This window comes from Notothenia rossii, assembly GCF_949606895.1.
Source record: "Notothenia rossii genome assembly, chromosome: 10".
In the NCBI taxonomy this organism is placed as follows: Eukaryota; Metazoa; Chordata; class Actinopteri; order Perciformes; family Nototheniidae; genus Notothenia; species Notothenia rossii.
The window spans coordinates 16,153,681-16,175,910 of NC_136908.1; the positions used below are offsets into that span (position 1 = coordinate 16,153,681).

The 22,230-nt window shown below is 39.2% G+C and overlaps 1 protein-coding gene across 6 annotated transcripts in view; it reads right to left on the reverse strand.

Annotated features, from left to right (window-relative positions):
• csmd3b (CUB and Sushi multiple domains 3b) overlaps positions 1 to 22,230 on the reverse strand; it is a 373,567-nt gene that overhangs the window by 161,917 nt on the left and 189,420 nt on the right. For 4 of the 6 annotated variants that reach the window (XM_079656201.1, XM_079656206.1, XM_079656203.1 and 1 more), the window contains 2 exons: positions 3,036 to 3,148; positions 564 to 632 (listed from right to left, as the gene is read on the reverse strand). In XM_079656201.1, the coding sequence (XP_079512327.1) occupies positions 564 to 632; positions 3,036 to 3,148 (182 nt within the window). The remainder of the gene's footprint in view (positions 1 to 563; positions 633 to 3,035; positions 3,149 to 22,230) is intronic. The other 2 variants (XM_079656205.1, XM_079656204.1) reach the window with 1 other exon arrangement.

A 22,230-nucleotide genomic window follows, 5' to 3' on the forward strand; every position in this document is an offset into this window, starting at 1 on the left:
CTTGGCCATTATCATTTATTCTACAGGAGACAAGAATAATTTTGTAGACCAGAACAACCTACGGCTAGCGGGTTGGAATAACAGTCAAAGTAAACATTTAAAAAAAGAGGATTATCATTAAGTGGAACTTTTTATAACAAAGTGGAGTTGATGAGCGTCCTAAGAATACTAATTAAAGAGTAAATCTGAAGGTTGCAGGATAATAAATGCAGTGGAACAAATCACAATTAAAGTAAAGCATACAATTCTAAATAATAACATATTTTAAGGCTAATGATTCTAGATATAATCTCATAAAGACTTTGAAATATCTTACTTTGTTTGCTTTCTTTTGCAAATGGTTATACACCAAATTAAACAAATAGAATATCTATCAATTAGCACACAATGTAAGCAGTGACATTGGCAATGTGTGGATCAGATTATTGATCCATCCTAACTGCACACTGACATTATGGACACACATTTCTCAAAACAGACACAAAGGATAATAACGTATATAAGTACTTTATGAAATACAGTACATTGAGCACCCAAGTGGCTCAACTGGGTTTGAAACCTACCCATGGCCCTTTGCTGCATGTTGTCCTTCCTCTCTCTGCCCCTTTCCTGTCTATCTCTGGCTGTACTATCTAATAAAGGCACACAAAAAAACAACAACATTCTTTAAGAAAAATACAGTAGAAATGAATTAAATTCAGGCAATGCATTACTTCTCTATTGGCTCTATTGACACAGGCACTAACTGAGATTCTGAATCAACTTTCTCCTCTTCAGGCACTCGAATCGACCTTCTGCTAATGTACAAAACCAACGTAATGTGAGATGACTGACAGGTGCCAGTCAATCACGAATAATTAATCAACTAACTTATCACACTGACACCACCCATTTAACATGTTGATTAACCTTTTAAACTAATTAAGATCAATTAAACCAGTTAAAAGCAAATCTCAAGGGGAGTGGTCATGATGTCAGTCAATCAATCAAGAGGAAAGTCTGAGAGAGCCAGAGATGTAGTTCAGAGGGGGAATGAGGACAAGAGAGAGGACAGGGGAATACAAACATATAGGAGAAGGGGGGAGAACACAATTAAAGGAAGGGAAGAGAAGGATGAGTTTTGAAAATGATTTGAACTCATAAAAGATCCTTTCTACAATTGATACGCTGCATGTGTACATTAAGCATACTGGTTTGACTTTCACTTGTTATTCTTCAAATGCCTATACCTAATTTAAATCTGTCAGTGCTTTTAAAAGAAACATTTGCAGTGACGAGTCATCTGGGGTCACATTCAACCTAATGCGACTGTCATACCAACAGATTGGTAAATTATGCAAAGTTAATATAAAATCATAAACTGAATTAATTGCAGTTTCATTTGCTTAATTGTTTAATTTGACCTCAGCCGTGTAAAAGGCCCATGTGACCAATAACATTTTCCTCAAATCTAAATATTTAATGAGAGTAATCTCAATGAGCACTAAATGGTGTTTAAAGAGGTAAACAGCTGGAGTCAATTTGCTGGTTAAAGAGTGGAAACATTTATAAAATACCAGCTATAAAATGATATGTAATCCCTGGTTAGCTTGCTCAATGCAATGCTATCAATTTCTACCTAAAGAATGTTATATCGTCTGTTTAAAAGATGAAGATAAATCCAACAATATTTAAAACGTGTTTTCAGTAATGATCATGACAGCAAAAAATAGCCCTACGAAGATTAGCAAATTAATATATTTACTGTCGGAAAGAACCACAGTGTTTAACAGGCGATATAGAAAAATATACCATTTTGTCTGGAAAAATAGTCACAAAAAGATTTGAGTTGAAATGAAAGATGTAGAAATTGAAACACACTCACATCACTTTGAATGGAATTTAAAAAAAAATGACATGTAGAGACTCACAGAAGGTGTCCAAAATTGTCTTTAGAGTTTTTCCCTGACAAACAAGTGGTTCCAGTTCTGCTGACAGCACACGGCACACATGCTCCCGAGAGATGGCATTTTGGATGGGTCGGTGCACACTTTATTTGTCTATCCTGAGTCTGCTTGGTATTTCGGTGACTTGCTGTGAACTTGAATGTGCTGTGAAGTGAGAGCTGAGGCACAGTGGGGAGTGTGTCAGTAATAATCAAGTGGCACAGTGCAATTTTGGTGTCAAGCATGGCCGTGATTTACGCTCGTACTGCCCCGCCTGCTCAGCCCAGGTCAATGACGCAGGGGGAAGGCACACAGCACTGTTTCCATAATTCTACTGGTAAACAACAAAGATAAACTCACAAATAAACCACGCTCCAAATGATTTGATTTAGGGGATTAAAGGTGATTGATGCCAACCCTAACGCTTGCTGCTAGTGTATTTCAATCACACCCTGCTTCCAACTGTGCGGCAGATGCGCAACAAGCCTCTGGCCATGAAAATATCAAACACAGCTCCGTGCCCTATGAACGTTGGATGTTGAATGAACTTTGTGCACTGTGCACCGGTGATTCACAGACAGGGGCCAATAGTGTTTAAAGGTACCAAACAACAGGTGATCAGAGTTTTAAAAAAACATGGGAGGTTGGTAAGAAAAACAAGTAGAGTGTAATATAAACCCCTGTCTGTTCCACATTCAGCTCTCATTATCGCTGTTTTGAGACATGGACGTTGCCAAATAATTTCCCTCATGTTCTCGAAACAGTTGAGAGTTTATCTCTAATTGTGCACCTTTGAGCAGTTAACCGAGAGAACAAGAAAGTGTAGAGAGAAAACTAGAAGGAATGGATATGCAGTGATAGAAACTGAAGTAGGGAAGAGACAGGAAGAATGGAGTCAACAAGCGTAAATAAAGGGAGATAGAGACACGTTGAAGGGTGAAAACTGTCTGTTGAAAAGGAAAAAAGAAGCAGAGAGAACCAAAAGAAAAGATCACAGGAGCTAAAGAAGAACCTTAAAAATAACAAAGAAAGAAGGAGATATGTTACAGAGTTCTGTTAGTCATTAGATTCATCATGATCGTGTTTCTCTGTTTGTTGTCACAATCTTACCTTGATAATGTGTGCTGAAACCACGGTAACGGTGGTTGTTATCAGTCACAAAATGCAGTCGGAGCCAGTTCTTGTTGCTAACGACGGGAGAGGGTACATTACTGCCTGACAACCTGAAAGAGAGAAAGAAAAAACATTTCTTAACATTTGAAAAAAACACAACATACACATTCCCAGACACCTAAACTTAAGACCTTACTCTTTCCTCCCGTAACTAATCCTAAACTAGGCCCTAGAGAGGACCAGACACAAGAGAGTGTTGCAAACATGCCTTGCTCTGAAACTTCAATTGGCTCTTTTAAAAATAGAAGTACATATGAGTACGAACAAAAACACCTTAGAAGAGCAGCAAAGAAACACAAAAAATGGTGTATCCATTCTGTAAAAGAACAAAGCTCGAGTCTGTTAAACAAGGTTGTCAAGCTGTAAAAATGTCAATGCAACAACAGAGAGAAATAATATGCCTAAGGTTTAGTTTACTATGCTCTATTTCGCTTTCTCTCTTGCCTGTGTATCATGGTTTGTGTTACTGCTGTCTACATTGGAGTCAGAACAAAGCCCATTGTGTATGTACCGGTAATGACACCGTATCAGGACTGCCCAATACAACCACTCTGTCTCTAGCACCACTTTAAGGTTCAATTGGGATAATGCTGCTTATTAATACAGTAGAAATGTTCGTTTTTTATTCATTGTTCTTGCTACGAATGCCAAATCCTGACAGCTGGTTAAGGTAAGGGATTTGACCCAACAACTCAGATCAGATCTCATGGAGGTTTCTGATGCTTTTGTACAATTTGAAGAAGATAAGACATGCTTTATTAATCCCTCACAGGGAAATGTATTACTCAATTGCGTTTTGTATTGGACCACATTCAATTCATTCATATGACTAACTATTAAGTCCACTGCTATTACCCTATACGGTACCTAATAGACTGTTATATGGACATATTACAATGTTTCAAACAACTACCCGACGATGAAACTGCAATTCAGCACTTTTAACAATGGTAGCTTTTTACATGGAAGCAAGCTTATGCACTGAGGCTTTGATAGGGCACGGCACCAGCAGATAGGACCCAATTTGCAACTCTTTCATCAACTGTGGAGGATAAGATCCCTTAATTGGATGAGAAGATGAACAGGACTCTCGTGGTTAGCAAAGTGAGTGTTAGGTCATTGCTGGTAGCCTGAGAAGAGGTGACTGCTATCCAGTTGGCACTTTGAGAAAAAAAGCCTCCCTGTTGCTGCTGGTATTATTTCCCATATCTGCAGCTGAAATACAATCTCAGGCAATAACCTTCGTCAATACACCAGCCCTTTGATGTATGGTGCTTTCATCTTGTAGCGTCAGCCAACAGGTGTCTTTTCTACTCACGTTACATTGTCATCGTTTTTATTTGAGTAATTTCACCTCGGCTGTTACATTTGAGACACAGGTATGCGTGTGAATGTGATTGCCCTCACATGTTTGCTTGTCTAAATGTATAAACCCATGCTGTTAACCTTCACAGTCCATTAATATAAACACACACACAGGCACAAAAATGCTCACACACACATGGATAGTGACATTACAGTATATACTACCCAACAGGAATACCGTCTAATAACAGCGGTATGAAGCGGAGCACAAAAATGCTGAGCAGGTGTTTTAAAAGGTGTGTGTGTGTGTGTGTGTGTGGGTGTGTGTGGGTGTGTGTGTGTGTGTGTGTGTGTGTGTGTGTGTGTGTGTGTGTGTGTGTGTGTGTGTGTGTGAGAGAGTGACGCAGAGGAAGGGTCACCTTGTGACCTAGATCAGTGGAATTCTCTGATGTCTGCTATTAGTCACAAACACCCGTAAACACACAAACACACTCAAACACACAGGTCCAGGCAGGCACAGGCTGCTTGATTTACATACTGAACAACACAGGAACACAACTGTGAGTGTGGCAAACATAAATAAATTTGGTATAAATGAAGTTAGCATATTATAAGAATTGTTTAGGCACTTTATTGTCAGTAACACTGTGATAGCATTATATATGCTTCATTTTCTGGAATGGGTCCTTGCAATTATTAACTACCGGTAAGTTGAATAGGGAGGCGTGTGGCGCAGTGGATAGAGCCTTGGTGTTGGGATCAGGGGAGCACAGGTTCAAACCCCACTGCAGTCAGCATGTCGTTGTGTCCCTGGGCAAGACACTTCACCCCAAATTGCTCCTGTGGGGATTGCCCACAGTATGGAGTATGTAAGTTGCTTTGGATAAAAGCGTCTAACAAGTAACATGTAATGTAATGAATAAATTGTCAGCAATAGCAAAAACCATGGACATAATCCCAAGTGGAAGCAGATATGAATGCAGACATACGTTTACAGATGTAGTTTGTTCAGGAGTTTTAGTTTTAGTCAATCTTGTGTCATGGTCACAAAAACAAATTGTGTTATACATGTAAGTCATCTATTTGTATCTCATTAGTTGATCTGAAATGTACATATGCTTCTTCTGCCTCTGTATTTATCATTTTTATTTGTATCCAACAATTCTTCAATCTGGTCGTATCATCCGATGTAAAAAGTAAAGAAAAACTGCATGAGCATCTTATCTCTTAATAGTATTACTGATAGCAATACGTGATTTTGCTGGAGTTGTTTGTAGGATATATTTTTGCACCCTCTTCATATCTACGAACACCGACACAACTACCTCTCCCCTATCCCCTTCCCCCTCTGAGTCCTCTGCTCTCCTCTCTATATCTCTTTATATGTGCACTCTCTCACACATACTATTATTAATGTTTACAACTCTCAATTCATTTCATGCTATGATATCATTACCCAGAGTGCATCATTAAGGGCAAAGTGAGTGTATGTTCAATCTGTTCCAATATAAAAACAGGAATTCAATCATAAATCAATAGCGAGAGCCTGTGTGTGTGTGTGTGTGTGTGTGTGTGTGTGTGTGTGTGTGTGTGTGTGTGTGTGTGTGTGTGTGTGTGTGTGTGTCTGTGATGCTAAAATATAGAATTGCATGCTCAGGAAGGACTTAACAACTCCAAGCTGCAAGATGAAGGTAAATGTGTCTCTTGGAGCAGTAGCTGGAAGATTAAAGAAACACTCTGGCGACTAAAAAGGTCAACAATCTGGTTGCCTGCAGCAGCTGGAAACATCTCCTGCTTAGGAGCCAGGAATGAAATACATGAAGGACATGCTGCTGAAAAAAAAAGACTGTGAGTGCTCGGTAACTACTTTTGTGGATATGTAAAGCTTTCAGTAGGAAATCAAATGGTCCCAAAAAATCAGCTTTAAGTTGCTAAGCAGCAACAGTAGTTGATTTTCCCCTAGTGTACAATTTGTAATGCATTATTAAATCATTCATCCATGCTGATGGCTTCTGTCTGTGACTGGTAAGTGTTCTCCCCAGATATCTGCTATAAAAGCACTTTAGCGCTGCCCGGGGTAGATCATCTTCGGATAGGCTCAAATCATTTTTCTTTAAATTCCTTGATATGAGAGGGGGTCCTACTCTGGGATTTGACAGTTCAGAATACATTAGGTGAATTAGGCTCACTATGAGCGCTTTAAAACATGTCTGAGTGGAAAAACTGATCAAACAATATGTCATCTTAAGACGTCATGACATCAATAAAGTTGTGGAATAATTATGTTAGCATTACATTAAAGCCATATGTCTAAGGAAATGTAATGAAATGAAAGGTGCTCCTAATTGTCACATGAATGTATCAACTGGGATTTATTGTACAGACTGGCTTTTGCAACGTTTTTGATTAGATTACGCAAAATAGAAATATGCTTTATACATACAGAAATATAAGAAATATAACGTGCATCTTTTCTTCAAAGTCTCTATTATAAGATAAGTGAATCGGTGTTCTTCTCTGGGGAAGTAAATTACTTGCTCTAATGATATTTCCATCTCACAAACGTACAGTAGGTCCCAATGGGATGGTTTCTTTAGAGACAAAATGTTTTATGACAAATTCATCAATATCAGCAACCAACAATGGTTGTTCCAAGTAATGTGCTTGGAGATAACATTACAGATATATATATATTTTGGGATACAGTCCATATCAACTGGTATACACACTGGAAACTTGGATGGCTCCTGTATTCCATATGAATTTACAATTAGATTCTGCCTGTCTGTGCTCCCTGCCTTGCAGTCCTCTGGCAGGTACTTGGAGTGTTGTCCTGTTTGTGCCCGCAAGAAGGCATAAAGGCTTGCCCAGCTGGAAGGTTCACTCTCTGATCCTGGCCTGCTGCAGCAACTTCAGCCTTCCACCTGTGTTTGGTTTGATGCACCATCCAACATGCCTACAGCACACTTCCACACATCCACACACTGCTGACACTACTGACAGTCTTATTCTTACATACACAATTACTCAGAGGTATTTTATGTTAAACTGTTAAATAAACATCTAATTGGCATTTAACTCTGTGTGGCCTCCCTCTTTGTTTCCAGCCTTAAGTAAGGTTGTAAAACAGGAAATAGAACAAATAAATACTCTGATGTAGTGAGTCTGGGACAAGTTATGTGTGCCTGCAGGTGAGAGAGAGCATAATAAGACCCCGTTTACAGGAGGACGATACGGTTTGTAACTGCATAGTTTCTCTTGCGAATAGCCCTTTTGTTTACACAAGGCCGTAACAAAACGATAGAAACTGACCCCGCAAACGATAACGGGTCCCAAGGTGGATAGATCTGCAAACGGAACGCTCTGGGGGGGCAAACGGCTCCGTGTGTACGCCCTATACGATAATTTTCAGATAACGATGAAATAGCCCCGCCTCCCACTCCCCAAGTCTCCCCAGAGATCAGCTGCCGTCAGGAGAGGAGGAGGAAAACAGAGGCTCCGTTTATTATTATTATATTATTATATAGAATTGTTATCAATTTGTTTTAAAGCTCAATAAATAACAAAGAAGACTTCTGACCGGCACTTTTCTAATTTTGTCCGGAAGATTTAAACTTTAACGGACATGTTGACCGGCGAAACATTTTTTTAACGGAAACTGCTGCACGGTTCCCTTGTCCCTTGGAAGAGGCGGAGAGGTGGGTGTTTTCATCTGCTGGTGGACTACCTGAGAGATTTACAGCAGGAGCACACGCCGTCCACCGCGGAGAATAAACAGAAGGGCAACCATGGCAACCATGCTCCGGGTCTTCTTCACTGCTTTTGCTGTATTTTGTGGCGGCGGCAGTGCCACTTACAGGCCTGGCATATGTACTACAGCGTTTCCAGTGGTCTCGTGTGAACGGACACGTTAAATTAATCGAATGCGTGTGAACGGAATACTTTTTTGAAAACGCATACGGTGCGTAAACGCAAACGTTCCTGTGTACATGGGGTCTAAGTGGAGGGTTGCCAGAGGGAGCAAAAGAACATCATTGATTAAATACACTAGACCAAAGGAGCATCTCTCCCTCTCTTCATCTCTCTTTCCAATCTCTCTGGGTCAAATCCTCCCATCCATCCTCTGTGCCTCTCATCCACCACGGAAACACAAACCAGATATCCTATCGGCAGTATGGGAATGAGGGAGGGATGAAATAAAGAAGCATGGGGTGGCAGAGACCGATGGATGATTGGTGAGACATGGAGAAAGAGAGCAAAGGAAGTGGAACAGGGAGAAGTGGGGGAAGGGCAGACACACAGGGGCTGACAGAGGTACATCGGTTTATTTGTCAACTTGTTAATTATGCATCTTAGCATTTAAGCCGAGTGTTATTGCAAAACACAAAAGCGGTTTTACTCGAGAGCAGATTTTAGGGCGGGAACTTCATTAATAAAACATCAACAGCATTTAGATTAAAAAGGTAATTTTCTGCCATGTTGAACACATGACAGGTAACATTATTTTGTAATCAAATACAAGTGCACACTTTTATACATTTCTCAAAGCTGCCTTTTAAAATGTTTAGCAGTTCATCATTTTAATGTGACTGTATATGTTTATAGAATAAAGAAATCATTTAGCAGCATTGTGTTCGGTTCATAAAGCATTAGATCAAGTTTTGACATTATGTTATCTCAGCTCAATCACAATGGTTCTGTCTATTGTCATCTCACCCATGCTGTTATATACTGTAATGATACACACAGTGCAATCTTCAGCTCGTGATGGCTCCTCTCACACATTTAACTACTTCAAATTGCTTGGTAATCACAGTGATTCTATCAGCGATAGAATTAATGGAAATTGTAGAAAATGTGTTTACTCTATTTAAAAACAGACATTATCCGTTGAGACGAGTTAATTCATGTTTTCAGATTTGCAACTTGGTTATTTCCGACAATTCTTCTGTTGATTTGAATCCTAACTGCTGCTATAAATGTATTCCAAATGAAGTAATAGTAATGTATTAACTTTCAACATGTATTAAATCTCGTGTTCGAGAATAAAATCATAGTCATCAAGTTCAAACGTTTCTGTGCAATCTTGCTAGGGGTTGCATTGTTTCACTGTGGATGTCAGACAACAGGGCTTTAATCCTAAAAAGGTGAACCTTCCTTAAAGAAGACAGATGGGAATATGTCACTGGCAACGATCTGACCAGAGGAGGAGGTCAAGTGTTCTCAGAATTTAGTACAAGGACTTTGCTTTGGTGAAAAAGGGTGCGTTCATAAACACATTTAGAGTAGTTAGGATATACAAAGAAATGTTCACAAGAAAAATAAGAACACCTAAAAAGCTCTTCACAAACATGCACTTCCTTCTATCAGTGGTGATGGGGAACATCTTCCGTCTCTGCGTGTCTGTGGCTAGTCATAAGACAGTAGGGGAAAGCTACTTAATCAGGCAATCTGTCTTAATAGCCTCCCTTAATCAAGACAGGTGGGAGCTGCCAAACACGTGTACATGCAGAGAGAAAACAAATGCTTATTCACACATATGCACGCACACAAAAACACACATAGACACACATTGTTGCGCTGAATGGTTTCAAGGTGGAGCCATCATCAGTCAGTATACGGATACATTATTTCTCTCTGTGTGGTATTGTTTACATTCATTGTGTTTGGATGTATTTGTGAGACATTTCTTATAAGTCTGTGTGTTTGTTTGTGCTTGCATGAGCATGCCTACTGTGTCACTCTCCATCTATCTCAAGTGGGCAGAGAGTAATCAGTGTTCACAACAGGACCCTGCTCTGTCTCCCCCCCCCCCCTTATCTCATCTGAATTTCTCTCCTCCTTGCTCGCTCGCTTCCTCATCATGCAGCAAGACTTTTTTTAAACTGCCATATTCGCACAGAAAGCTTAGGGCTGAAATCAAACACAAGGGGTGGCTGTGGGCCATAGTTAGAAAAAATTAATCTGGCATTGAACATTTATAAATTAAGTAAGTGCTGTAGGCATTAACCTATTAAACCATTGAAATGATTCACTCATTTGTTATGAGTAGTTATGAGGCTGGTTGTCATAGTTTGAGTTCAGTCTCTTAGAATAAATAATGTAAGCAAAACAGTGTTTGTGACAGACTCCCTCCCTTCTTAAGCTTAAGATGTAATAGCAACTATGTGTGGAAGCCATTTTGGTCTATACTTGGAGTTTGGTGTGGAAGACCCTGACTGACCTGCACAGAGCGCTGACCTCAACCCTTTCCCCACCTTTTGAATAAACCGGTACACCCTCGAGGAGCCAGGCCTCATCACCCAACATCAGCGTCTACTCTCACTAATAGACTTGTATCCCAATGGGAGCAAATCCCTGCAGCCAGGTTCCAACATGTTGTGGAAAGCATGCCAGAGAAGTTGAGTGAGAAACAGCAGCATATTACTGTAGCTCTCTTGGTTTTGGAATAAGACACTTTTTCACATACTTTTTGGGTTAAGCTATATTATTGTATTGTATTTTTAAAGTTAATTTGTTCAAACACTTATCTTATTATCATATGGACGCTCCCAATGAACTGTGATATAGCACAAATTACAGAACGCTAAAGGATGTAAATTAAGCTTTGACGCTGCTACTTTACTGCTAAATAAATAACACCTAAACTAAGCAATATAACTTCTAAGCAGGAGCAGCTGAATTATGTTTCTTGTGGAGAGAAGTACCCTGTGTAAAACATGTTATACCATCTGTTGGGTAATTCATGCTTGTCATGGCAGAGCAAGCGGGTTACAAATCTAGCTCATTTCTTCTACTTCTAGAAGTGGTGGAACCCACAGTCCCCCACTGAGACACTGTCGTTCATGTAAGGAAAGAAACTCAGTCTTTGCCTTGTTTATACCAGAGACTGACAAACCAGAATCAATATCATATTACGAAGTGTGAACATGTTGATTTCTGTCTAAATATCTAAAAGTCAGAGTATATTCAATCCAAGGCTCAATGATAAAAACTCCCACTTCTTTCTGATGTGATCATGAAAGGTGGGTTTTTTAAATACATGTTTATTGGTAATAATTGACCTTTTTATTGTTTCTAATTATGTTCCATATGTAGCGCTTGGCCCAAGATGTAAGAAAAAGCACATCCTGTTCTTTTTGAAATGACAGTTGTTCCTGTCAAAAGGTGATAAAGCTAGTAAATACTAGTTACAAACTATTACAGCATGTCTCTTTTTCATTCCCCCTATCCTATTCCTAATATTTTTTTTACGCCTGTCTTCCTCCTCTTTCTGTCATCCGCCCATCTCTCTCTCACTAAGAGTTCACTCCTTTATTTTGTGTGTGTGTGTGTTGTGCATGTGTGGGTGTTTGTGTGTGTGTGTGTGTGTGTGTGTGTGTGTGTGTGTGTGTGTGGGTGTGTGTGTGTGTGTGTGTGTGTGTGTGTGTGTGTGTGTGTGGGTGTGTGTGTGTGTGTGTGTGTGTGTGTGTGTGTGTGTGTGTGTGTGTGTGTGTGTGTGTGTATAGCCTGCGGGACAGCACAGTAATCAGAGCAGAGAAAGGGAATGGGAGAGAGAGTGGGAGAGAAGGGGCACTGAGAAAAAGGAGAGTGAGCCGGTGTTATTATTATTACATTACATTGTATTACCATTTCAGCACCTCAGCCACCACTACCAGTGTCTTCAATACACTTTCTGAGCACGCACGCACGCACGCACACAAACACTGGAACGCCCGCAACCAACCAAAGGACACACATTTGTGTACATTACGCATAAACACAGGCTGCGTTTAGTCGAGGAGATGACAATGACAACGTAGTTCTGATTGCAGAATTAATTTCCTGTGGCCTAGCCCAACTACATATCATGCTCCAGTGGTGCTCAAACTCTGGTCTGGTCCCTCAGGTTTGGCTGAGCACCACCTGGAAAGGTTATTTGCTGTGGGAAAGGTAAATATCAAATGTCACCGCCGAGCAACAGTGAACTGCAAAAACAGTGCTCCTGTAGTGATGACATGTGCTCACTGGAATTAATGTCTGACAATATTGTCTACGTGAAAACAGTATTCCATAACCTTTGGAGCCAGAAGTATAACAAGAAAAAATGCAGTACATGTTGAATCTTGAATTGCATGTTGAAGTAAATGTGATTTACTATTTGGTTTTTATACTATGGTAGGGAATGTACTCACAAATATTGTTGAATTTGACTGGTATTGTGATTTACTACTTAATTTATGGTACCATGAAATCCCCACACTGATTAAAAAAAGCAAGTTGTGATTGAAAAAGCTATGGAGAGGAACAAGCTGAAAAAAATAACTCTTCAGAATCCACTGAGTGCATGTTTCAGTCTTAAAGACCTTCCTCACAGCATTATTAAAGTAGTAATAAGAATACTGGCTTTTCTCCTTTGTTTAGAGAAATGTGTTCTGAAATCTCTGTAAGCCAGGGGCGACAGTTAAGATGACAGCTAAAACAATACAACAATATGCAGATCAAATCAAGACTTAGCTCTGTCATGGAGCTCAGTATATTAAAGTGCAAAAGTAGAAGATGCCCCAAAGCCCTGGATTGGAAGTGCCCTATTTTTGTTTATTTACACAGAGTGAATGTGTATAGCGTCGCTGTGTTTGCATCAACACAATAATCTAATTATCCTACACTAATTTAATTATAAACCTTACTTTGATTCTAAGAGTAATTTGATTAAGATGTTTACATGCATAGCAGAGGAGGATTTATCTCGATATACCCATCTTGATGCAATCTTGCATAGTGTGTGTGTTGATTCAATTAATTGTCATGTGCCTCTTCTCCCTATAGGCAACTAGTAAATACAGAAACCGCCCTCATAAAATGCAAATGCCTTTTTCCTTGGCTGCCTTTTCAGCAGCTGCTATGTAACAATTCTGCAGTTTGTCCAGAATGTAGACGTTGATGCCAGCTATGAAAACGGCAGTAGCTCTAAAAATGGACACTCTCGTATACTGGGCAGGCTGCACACTTTGAGAGGAGTCAGATGGACAGGCTTAGTCGGGGTATGGTGTTTACATCTCTGAACAATCTTCACATAATGCTTCCAATTTCACAGCTCTCCAAACATTTTAATCCTACAGCAAACACTCTCTATATGACCTAAGTGGATTAAGTTGTTTACGTGGCTTTAATCTAACTGCAGTGATCCCATTTAGCTTCATGTATGGGTAGCAACTGTCAGATGAAGTTTCTTTTTCTGTCTCAGTCTGTCCTTCTTTGCCTTTCTTAATCCATCTCAGTATCTTTGTCTCTTTCCTTCTAAGACCTTTTCCCTCACCCATGAGTCCCCCTGATGGCTTTCTCTCCTTGATTCTCCCCCTCCATTCCTTTTTTGGTTCTTTCCACCTCTCTTCTCCTGTCAACTCTCATCTCAACCTTCCTTGTCCCTAATTCTGCACCTCTTCTTTCGTCTCCTACCTCACCTTCTTACATCTCATCTCCACCTGTTCTCTCCTGGCTCTTCTTGTCACCCCAATTGCCCTTTCTGCTCCTCTGTTCTACCCCGTCCTCTCTTGTCTCCTGTCTCTTTGCGTCTCTTGTCTCCTTCTGCGTGACCTGATACTGCATCTCTAAAACACTGTGGCACTTCTCCTGATGTCCTCTCATTTCGCCTCTCCTCTCCTGTACTCTGCTCTCTGTTTGCTCCCACAAATAAGAAGTCCCAAAAGATTTAGGTTATTAGTTTCAAAGGCTATCAAATGTGTGGGTTATTACTTGGGTAAATGTGCTTAGACATGCCTAGACAATAAATACTTGCAGACCTAAATTATACCTCGGGCCAGCATAAATTGGATTTATAAATTGATGCCCCCAGAGAAGCGGTTTGAAGGTCAATGGTATGACCTATAATCCACGCATGATGCAGGTGCGCAGGAAAATACTCTGTATCATGAACTTGTTTACAAGCTCCCTCTGAGAGTTGCTTGGCCCATAAATGTGTCGGGTGATTCTCTGGAGTCCTCCATGACTCTCAAATAAGTGGTTGATGTGATTTGCAGCAGCTCATTTTTGGGACAAAGAACATCATATTGACAAACAAATATTTTCTTGGTGTAACTCTACTGTGATCAACACAGTTACTTATTCTGAGGCAACAACACTGTTTGCACGTTGCCAGAACCATTACAAAATGTGTACTTTGAAATAAGGATTATCAAATACAATTATAGAAGTTGTTGTAGTTTTTATAATAACTGTAGTTCTCAGGCTCTCACCTCACAACAGGCCGAAAGGCAGTATTTAGCTTCACTACTCTGATTGGAGGTTTATTTCAACTCTTTGCAAGTGTAACTTGTTCTGACCAACAGTGGAGAACATTACAACATCACTGAAGCAAGGTGGGGAGGTTAACCCCTTGAGGTCAGCTGCATATTTTCCAGCTGTTTCACTGGTATTGCATCACAGCACATATGCTGTCAGATACTGAGGTCCATCAACAGAAGAAAGCTGGTCTACTGCTGTCATCTACCACTACTTCCATGTTTGCTAGCTTATTCTAAATCCCTAGATGTTGATGGAACATGGATACTTGTCTTGGCTCGGCCCACACCTGCCAATCAGGGGGGTGGTGTTAAAGGTCCCCTATTATACTGTTTTTCATCAATATATTATAGGTCTCAGATATATACAGAAGTGTTTGGCTCGAAATACCAAATAGATCGTGCATTGTAGCATCCCATAATCCCCTCTGTTTCAGGCCTGTTTCAAAAGAGCTGATTCTCTGTCTGTTACATTAGATGAAAAATAAGGAGCCACTCTGAGAGATATTTTTTTAAAAAGAACACAATGGTGCTCTAGGAGGAGATTCAGGTGATAAGGTGGGCGGGTGTTACCTTGGTTGGTGATTGGCTAATGGTTACACAAGCCAAAACAAACATTATGACATCATAGAGTGGCTAAAATCTGATCAGCTCCTTTTCAGACAGGTTTTGATATAAATGGATCAGGACAAAAAGTGAGCGAGTCTTTTTTCCTGAAACTTTCAGAAACTCTTTATGCAGAGGGGACACATGTTTATGTATACAAGACATGAAAAAGTGGATTTTGCATAACAGGTGACCTTTAAAGTAGTAAGCAGGTCACCCTTTTGTGCCTGGGCATCTGGATCGTGATGTGCTTGTATGATATACAAACAAGATCAGGGATACATCGCTCAGTAGTACAACTAGTGATCACAAACTTCAGAGAGAACTTTTAAATCCTGCAAACAATAACTGACTGCTATTGTTTCCTCTACCAGGGTCACAGTCCTAACTGAAGGCAACAAAAGCCCTATTTCAAGTGCTGTTCAAAACTGTGATGTGGAAATTGATTCGGAGGTCTGGAACAAAGCTACCCTGCCTTCCTGTTTGTTTGTATTTAAACGTTTGTGTGTGTCTCTCTGTAACTTTAGATACATATTTGAAATAATCAGATATGTGTGTTTGTTTGTTGTGTGTGTGAGTAAGTACCAGAAGAGTTGTGTGTGTTTGTGTACAAGGTCACTGCTCCATTACCTATTCGGGATGGTGCCGCTATCCCAGCATCCTCTCTGCCAGCAGCATTGATTATCACTCGGCAAGCATAACATCACGCACTCTCACACACACCCATACACACACTTAAACTCTCTGTGTCTCTTACACACAGCTGCTTTTGCGTCCCTCAAACAAGTACCAGAGCTTTAAACAAAGCTAGAAAAATGCCAAAATATTCCCATTTTCATACAGAGTTATGATATTTATATCGATAAAAACTGCCGCTAAAAAACCAAGACATAACCATGTGAGTTAAGTGGGTTTTGATTGGTGATGTTGGAGAAATTGGGTTGTGTGTGTTTCACTGGGACTAATCTGGACTAATTTAAATTGTACTGATATTTCTCTATTAAATCAAACAATGTCAGCAGGGTGGCCATATCTGTAATAATGAAACTTGTATACTGGGTAAAAGTCAAACTGATTTGTTCTTTCTTTCTGTTATAACAGTGGTGCAAAAAAATACAAAAAACCAACTGTGCCATGCAATGTGGGGAGAATGTGTGTGTGAGGCTCACGAACCAACCCATGTAGGAACAAGCAAAATGTGTTAGTAATAGCATGGTCGGGCAAGGCCAAATTAGTCTGAACATCTCTGTAGGAGGAATATAAATGAGTAGAGCCTTAATATGTTGAATCTTATTTAGCCAATATATTAAAACAAATTAAATGTTTTCAGGACCAAATCACACAATCAAGTTTCAGATGTAATGCTTGTGTTATATGTTGATCATTTTGATTTGGTTATTTTATCCATCCATCTTCTACTGCGTATCCGAGTCGGGTTGCGGAGGTAAAAGTTACTTCTTTTTTGTTTATGTTGTATTCAAATAATGAGTTTTTAATTTGACAAATTCTGGAAACATTGTGTTGATTGTTGGAAACAGTATTTCCATTTCTCTGTCTGTACACACAAACTGAAAGATTGACAATAAGGTTGACTTTGACACAACTTAACATTAGACAGGGTCATTTTTCAACCTCTTCTCATACAAGCATTATTTGATTTCATATTGTGTAAGCATTTATTGTACCCTCAGTAAATAATGATCTCATCTGCACACTTTCACATGGACTACAGTTTGGAAATGATGTTATGACTCCTGGGAATTCTCAGGGGATAATCTCATTAGTCAAGTCCTCCTCTAATGCATATCTAAATTGCCAGATAATCCACAGAGTATTTATCTCTCCACCATTTATTTCATTTGGAATCAGACTTAGGTTTTTTTACACTACTTCGAAATCATTAAAACCGGATGAATGCACCAGATTAAATCCAATCAATGTTAGCTGCTGAAATATATAACATTCTCAAATGAGCTTCCTAAAACACTCTGTAATAATAATATGAATATGTAATGTAGCTACATGGATATGTAGAAGACGATATGCAGTTGGGTTAAATGTAGCTGTACACACATTGTATCTGAGTTGCAGAATTAATCTAGTGCACGCCAACTGATTTAGTATCAGTGTCACGCTGTGGCTTCTGGGTGCATTTGCTGTCTGCTAAACCTTCTCACCCACAGTGATATGACTCCAGGCACAGGAAGACATGGCTTCCAGCTCAAACCTATCAATATTTATGTTCAGTGCCTCTATAAAAAACAAATCCTTGACAAGCAGGACATTGGTAAATGACAGCCTTTCAATAGCTCAGTCCACCATTACCACATATTTGGTGATATGCTGTCAAGTAGGTGCACCTAAGAGCACTAAACAGTTTGCTATATGTTGGACTTATTTAAAGAGAGATGTGCAAGACAGGAAGTGAATGACAGAAAGAAATAGAGGAAGACAGATAGATCGATAAATAGATAGATATATGGATAGATGGATAAATGGATAGATGGATAGATAGATAGATAGATAGATATATGGATGGATGGATACATGGATAGATAGATGGATGGATAGATAGATAGATAGATGGATGGATGAAAGAGAAAGTCAGCGAGAGAGGGATAATAAGTTTAAGATGCTCCACTTGGTTTCAAGGGCAACTGATTCTGAAACAACAAAATAAAACGTGTGTGTGTGTGCGTGTGTGCGTGTGTGTGTGTAATTATGTATTAGTGTGTATTAGTGTGTGTAGTGTAAGGCTAGGATTACAGGCACTTAGCTCCCAGCAATATACTACTCTCATAGGTGCGAGCAAAACTCTTTGCATACTGATTAGACAACCGAGTGAGTGTGCATGCCAGTAAATGTGGGTCTATAAGGAATGACAGACTTTTTGTGTGTATGTGTGTGTGTGTCAGTTTTTGTATGAACATATATGTAGGGAGTGTTACTATGTGGGTGTGGGTGAGACTGATGTTGTAAGCCTTGCAGCAACTGATAAACACATGACAGATTATTTTACACATTCACATATTAGCAAATCACCCATTAGCTTCTCTGCTAATTGCTTTTGAAAATTAGCATTGTAGCTATAAGCGTCTCCGCAAATTGCCATTGGAAAGTAGTACATTAGCATTTAGTGGTGTAAGGAAATAGCTATGGGATCAGACAGCATGGCCCAGTTTTCAGAAATACTTTTTGAAGCCATTTGAGGTGAACAAGAATATATGTTTTATAAGGACTTCGTCTGGTGAAAAACTAACATTTGTAAGGACATATTGTGTTACTTTTCAGCCATATTACTAAGAGGGTTATTGGTACTTAGATATGTTTGGACTTCTGACAGGGGAAAATATTACAATTTTGTGCCCACAATAAATAAAGATCTTATTTGCACACGTTCACATTGACTATAGTGTTTGGAAATCATGTTAGGATTCTTGGGACTTCTCAGTGATACTCTCATTAGCAGAGTCATCCTCCAATGAAACCCTAAGTTGGCAAGTTATGTTCTGAATATTTATCCGTCTTCCATTTCCTTCCATGTTGGAATTGGTCAGCTGGATGGTATCCAAAGCAAAAGGACAACTTGAAATCCATATATTTTAATGATGTAGAATAGTGAAAATAGAGAACTGAGGGACAGGTAACATTTGAAAGGAAACCCAAGAAAATATGTGTCATTGACTCGGATCACTGGTGAACAAGCTCCAAAGACGGCAAAAGTCTGGTGTATTTATTGTCTCTTCCATAGAGAACCTGGACAATGTGTTCAATGTGCTTTTAGTTCCACAAAAAGGCAAACAAAAGAAGACTAACACATTCCTACTACTTCAAAACTGGCCTGATCTCATGTATTCTAAGTGCCCATTGTACTGATTGCATTCACATTGTCTTTCATATTTATTCTTTGCTTTTGATTTTAACGGATTACACTTATTGCTGTATGTGTCAATTGTAAAGTTAGAATCCAAGCTATTTAGTGTAGTAATCGACCCGCTCAACTTTTGGGGAATGGGTTTTGTTCTTCATCAATCATGAGTATTCTGATAAGAGAAAGAAACAAAGGTTGTTTACAGAGAAGGGGGATATACTCTGTATTGTTTACAGGGTACATTTTTGTCAATATCAAGTTTCAGGAGCATCCATGGGGACAAAGAGGGCAAATATCAACTGATGCGGTAAAGATGCAGAAACAGAATATCTGACTCATTTCAAAGCACACAACATGTGTAATTAGGAATGCACCTCCATGGAAAACAAGCATAGATACTTCGGCACTAAACAAATAAAGTAGAGGGAAGTGGTGTTTGATCCTCAATCTTTGCATTGAATAAACTACACATTTAATTAATTGTATTATCCAACCAAGTGTAGCTCTTTCTAGAGCAGTTCAATGGAAAACACTTTTAATCCAATATATGAGCGACAGTGCCAGATGCTTTTACAAGGACACAGGCTTCAATGATGATGAATGTAGTTTAAAAGGTCTCACCTCCAATAAGGTTCATGATCAGTTTATGAAAGTGATGTTAAATTCAAACATATATTATGTCTGACCATTAATCAAAAAGGCTACATATTTAATTACATGAATTTGAAACAAGGAAAAGGCATCACATTGAAAAAGCTATAACCTGACAACCAATAACCATGCCGTTGAAACTGCTCCTTCCAAGTTAAGCAAATTGTACTTTTCTATTTTTCTGCAAAACACCATCCTTCATCCAGGAAATGGTCAAACTACACTCTGCTCCTCTATTACTACGAAGGGGGCCAGTTACGGTTCAACTATATGCAAACTGTTTGCATTCCTGGCTCTGTAAATGTTGAACAATCTCCCCACAGATACAGAACAGCAGTAACCCAAGACATCTTCCCTCACAGAGTGGGCTCCCCTAGACTGAATCTTGGCCAATGAACATTTGAGTTTTTCTCTGTTTCTTAAAGCACACTGTATGAGTTTGCTACATTTTGATTAATTGTATGGAATTGCATGCATCCTGCAGTTTTTGGACTGTGTCTTAACAGTTAAAAAGCTCTTAGTGTTAGTTGCTTTGGATACAAAAAGGCAATACATGTAAAGCAATGTAATCAGTGCCAACTTTCACCAGGCGATCAGCCACTAGCATCCTACTGTATATGCCCCCAGGACAGACTGTCTTCTTTAAGAGAAGTTGATCCATGCTTACTCAATACGTCACAAAGTCCCTGCTGATTTTCCAGCACACATGTGCAGCCCTGACACATTTCTGCAGCATACTTGTTCTGCAGCTATACAATTCTGCCTAATTAAAGCTGTACAGTGCTGAGATGTACACTGTATGGGTCACTGGAGGAAACAAACATCCATGTCATTCCCCTGGAACCATCTAGAGACGATACATGCTTTCTGATATGGAAGTATCTGAAACATACTGAGGCCATAAGATAATTCACCTGAACAGGAACAATGCTCAGGTACACTGGGGCATCCATACAAAGCTACATTGGTACACGAGAGTCTAGTGTAGCCTAGATCAGGTCAAGAAGACCTTCGGCAGCAGCATGCACCCTTAAGAAAATGAAATAATCCATGGGATCATGCTGTTCACACCTAATTGTGACCCTGTCATCAGGAAAACTAATAGGACATGGGATATTTCAAACTGGGAAACAGTTATCCACTCCTTAGAGGTCATGTGTTGCTGGTAGTATGCCAAGTGTTTTTGCATCTCCATGTTTGGCAGCAGTGAAATCAATGGACACACTTTTACAATGTAGCACATCCACTGGAAGGCAAGAGTTATGATTTGTGCAAAGTCCCTTTTTCTGACATCTCTGATGAACAAGACACTTTTTACCCAGTGGAGTACTTTTTCTTCCCTGGTTGCAAACCATTGAAGTCAATTTGTTTAATTAAGTTTATTGTGAATTCAAAAATGGTCATCTATAATTATGTGTGCCTTGCTGTTTGTATACATGGAGTTTTTTTTACATGCATATAACGTTTACACAGAATATGTTTATGTTTGTATATATATATTTTAGGCTAGTTTGTGTTTTCTTGTGTGATTTTGACGCCGGTGTATGTTCTCCTAAATTACAATACATCAATGTTTTATTTACATTCCAGGTTTTTACTTCACTCCTTTAGTTGTAAGAAAGCAATGTGTTCGAAGAAAACTGACATTAAATAAGGTCAGTGTAGCATCTTTTTGCAAAATTAGGGCAAGTGGGTTTTAGTTCTGCTCGAGGCTGCACGTCTGAATGACGCAACCACCCTTTTCAGTACAGAGCTACAACCGTATTATGAGTGTTGCTGCTGAAAAAGATTCACGTACAAGAAAAATCTACTCACTGACCCCAGTATGCTGTATGAGACCCAGAGTTAATTAAACAAGTATCGAACAACACAACAAAACACTCAAGAGCCAAGACAATGGACGGAATAAATTAAATATTACCAGTGGCCAGTACATTACCCCCAAAGGCCAATAATCTAAGTCTGAAGAATACATATATTAGCTGTCTATATCCCCGAAAGAGGCACTGAAGTTGTGTAGGGTTTGTGTTAGCTCCAGTTCAAAATGAAAGCTTGACGCTCTTCTACTGCATGGCTTTATGCTTCCTTAAAATGTATATTGCATTTCAAGTGTTTAGTTGAACATGTGTCTCTTAAATATATTATATTGACTAACAGATTCGGAAAGTGCACATTTACGCAAAAATACAATAACTGTCTGGTTACTTTTTGCATGTACTTTGTTGCTATATTTAAAAATACCATGTCATATTGTTCATCTTATTCAGAAAAAAACAGACAGTATTGAAGTTCAACGGATGGATAAAAGTAAGCTTGGTAAACAACAACACCACAATTGTTTTTCTTTTGTGTTCAAATAATGATCAAATGTGCAATTTTTGAGAAACAAGAAATTGAATAGAGAAAGTGTATTCAAGTG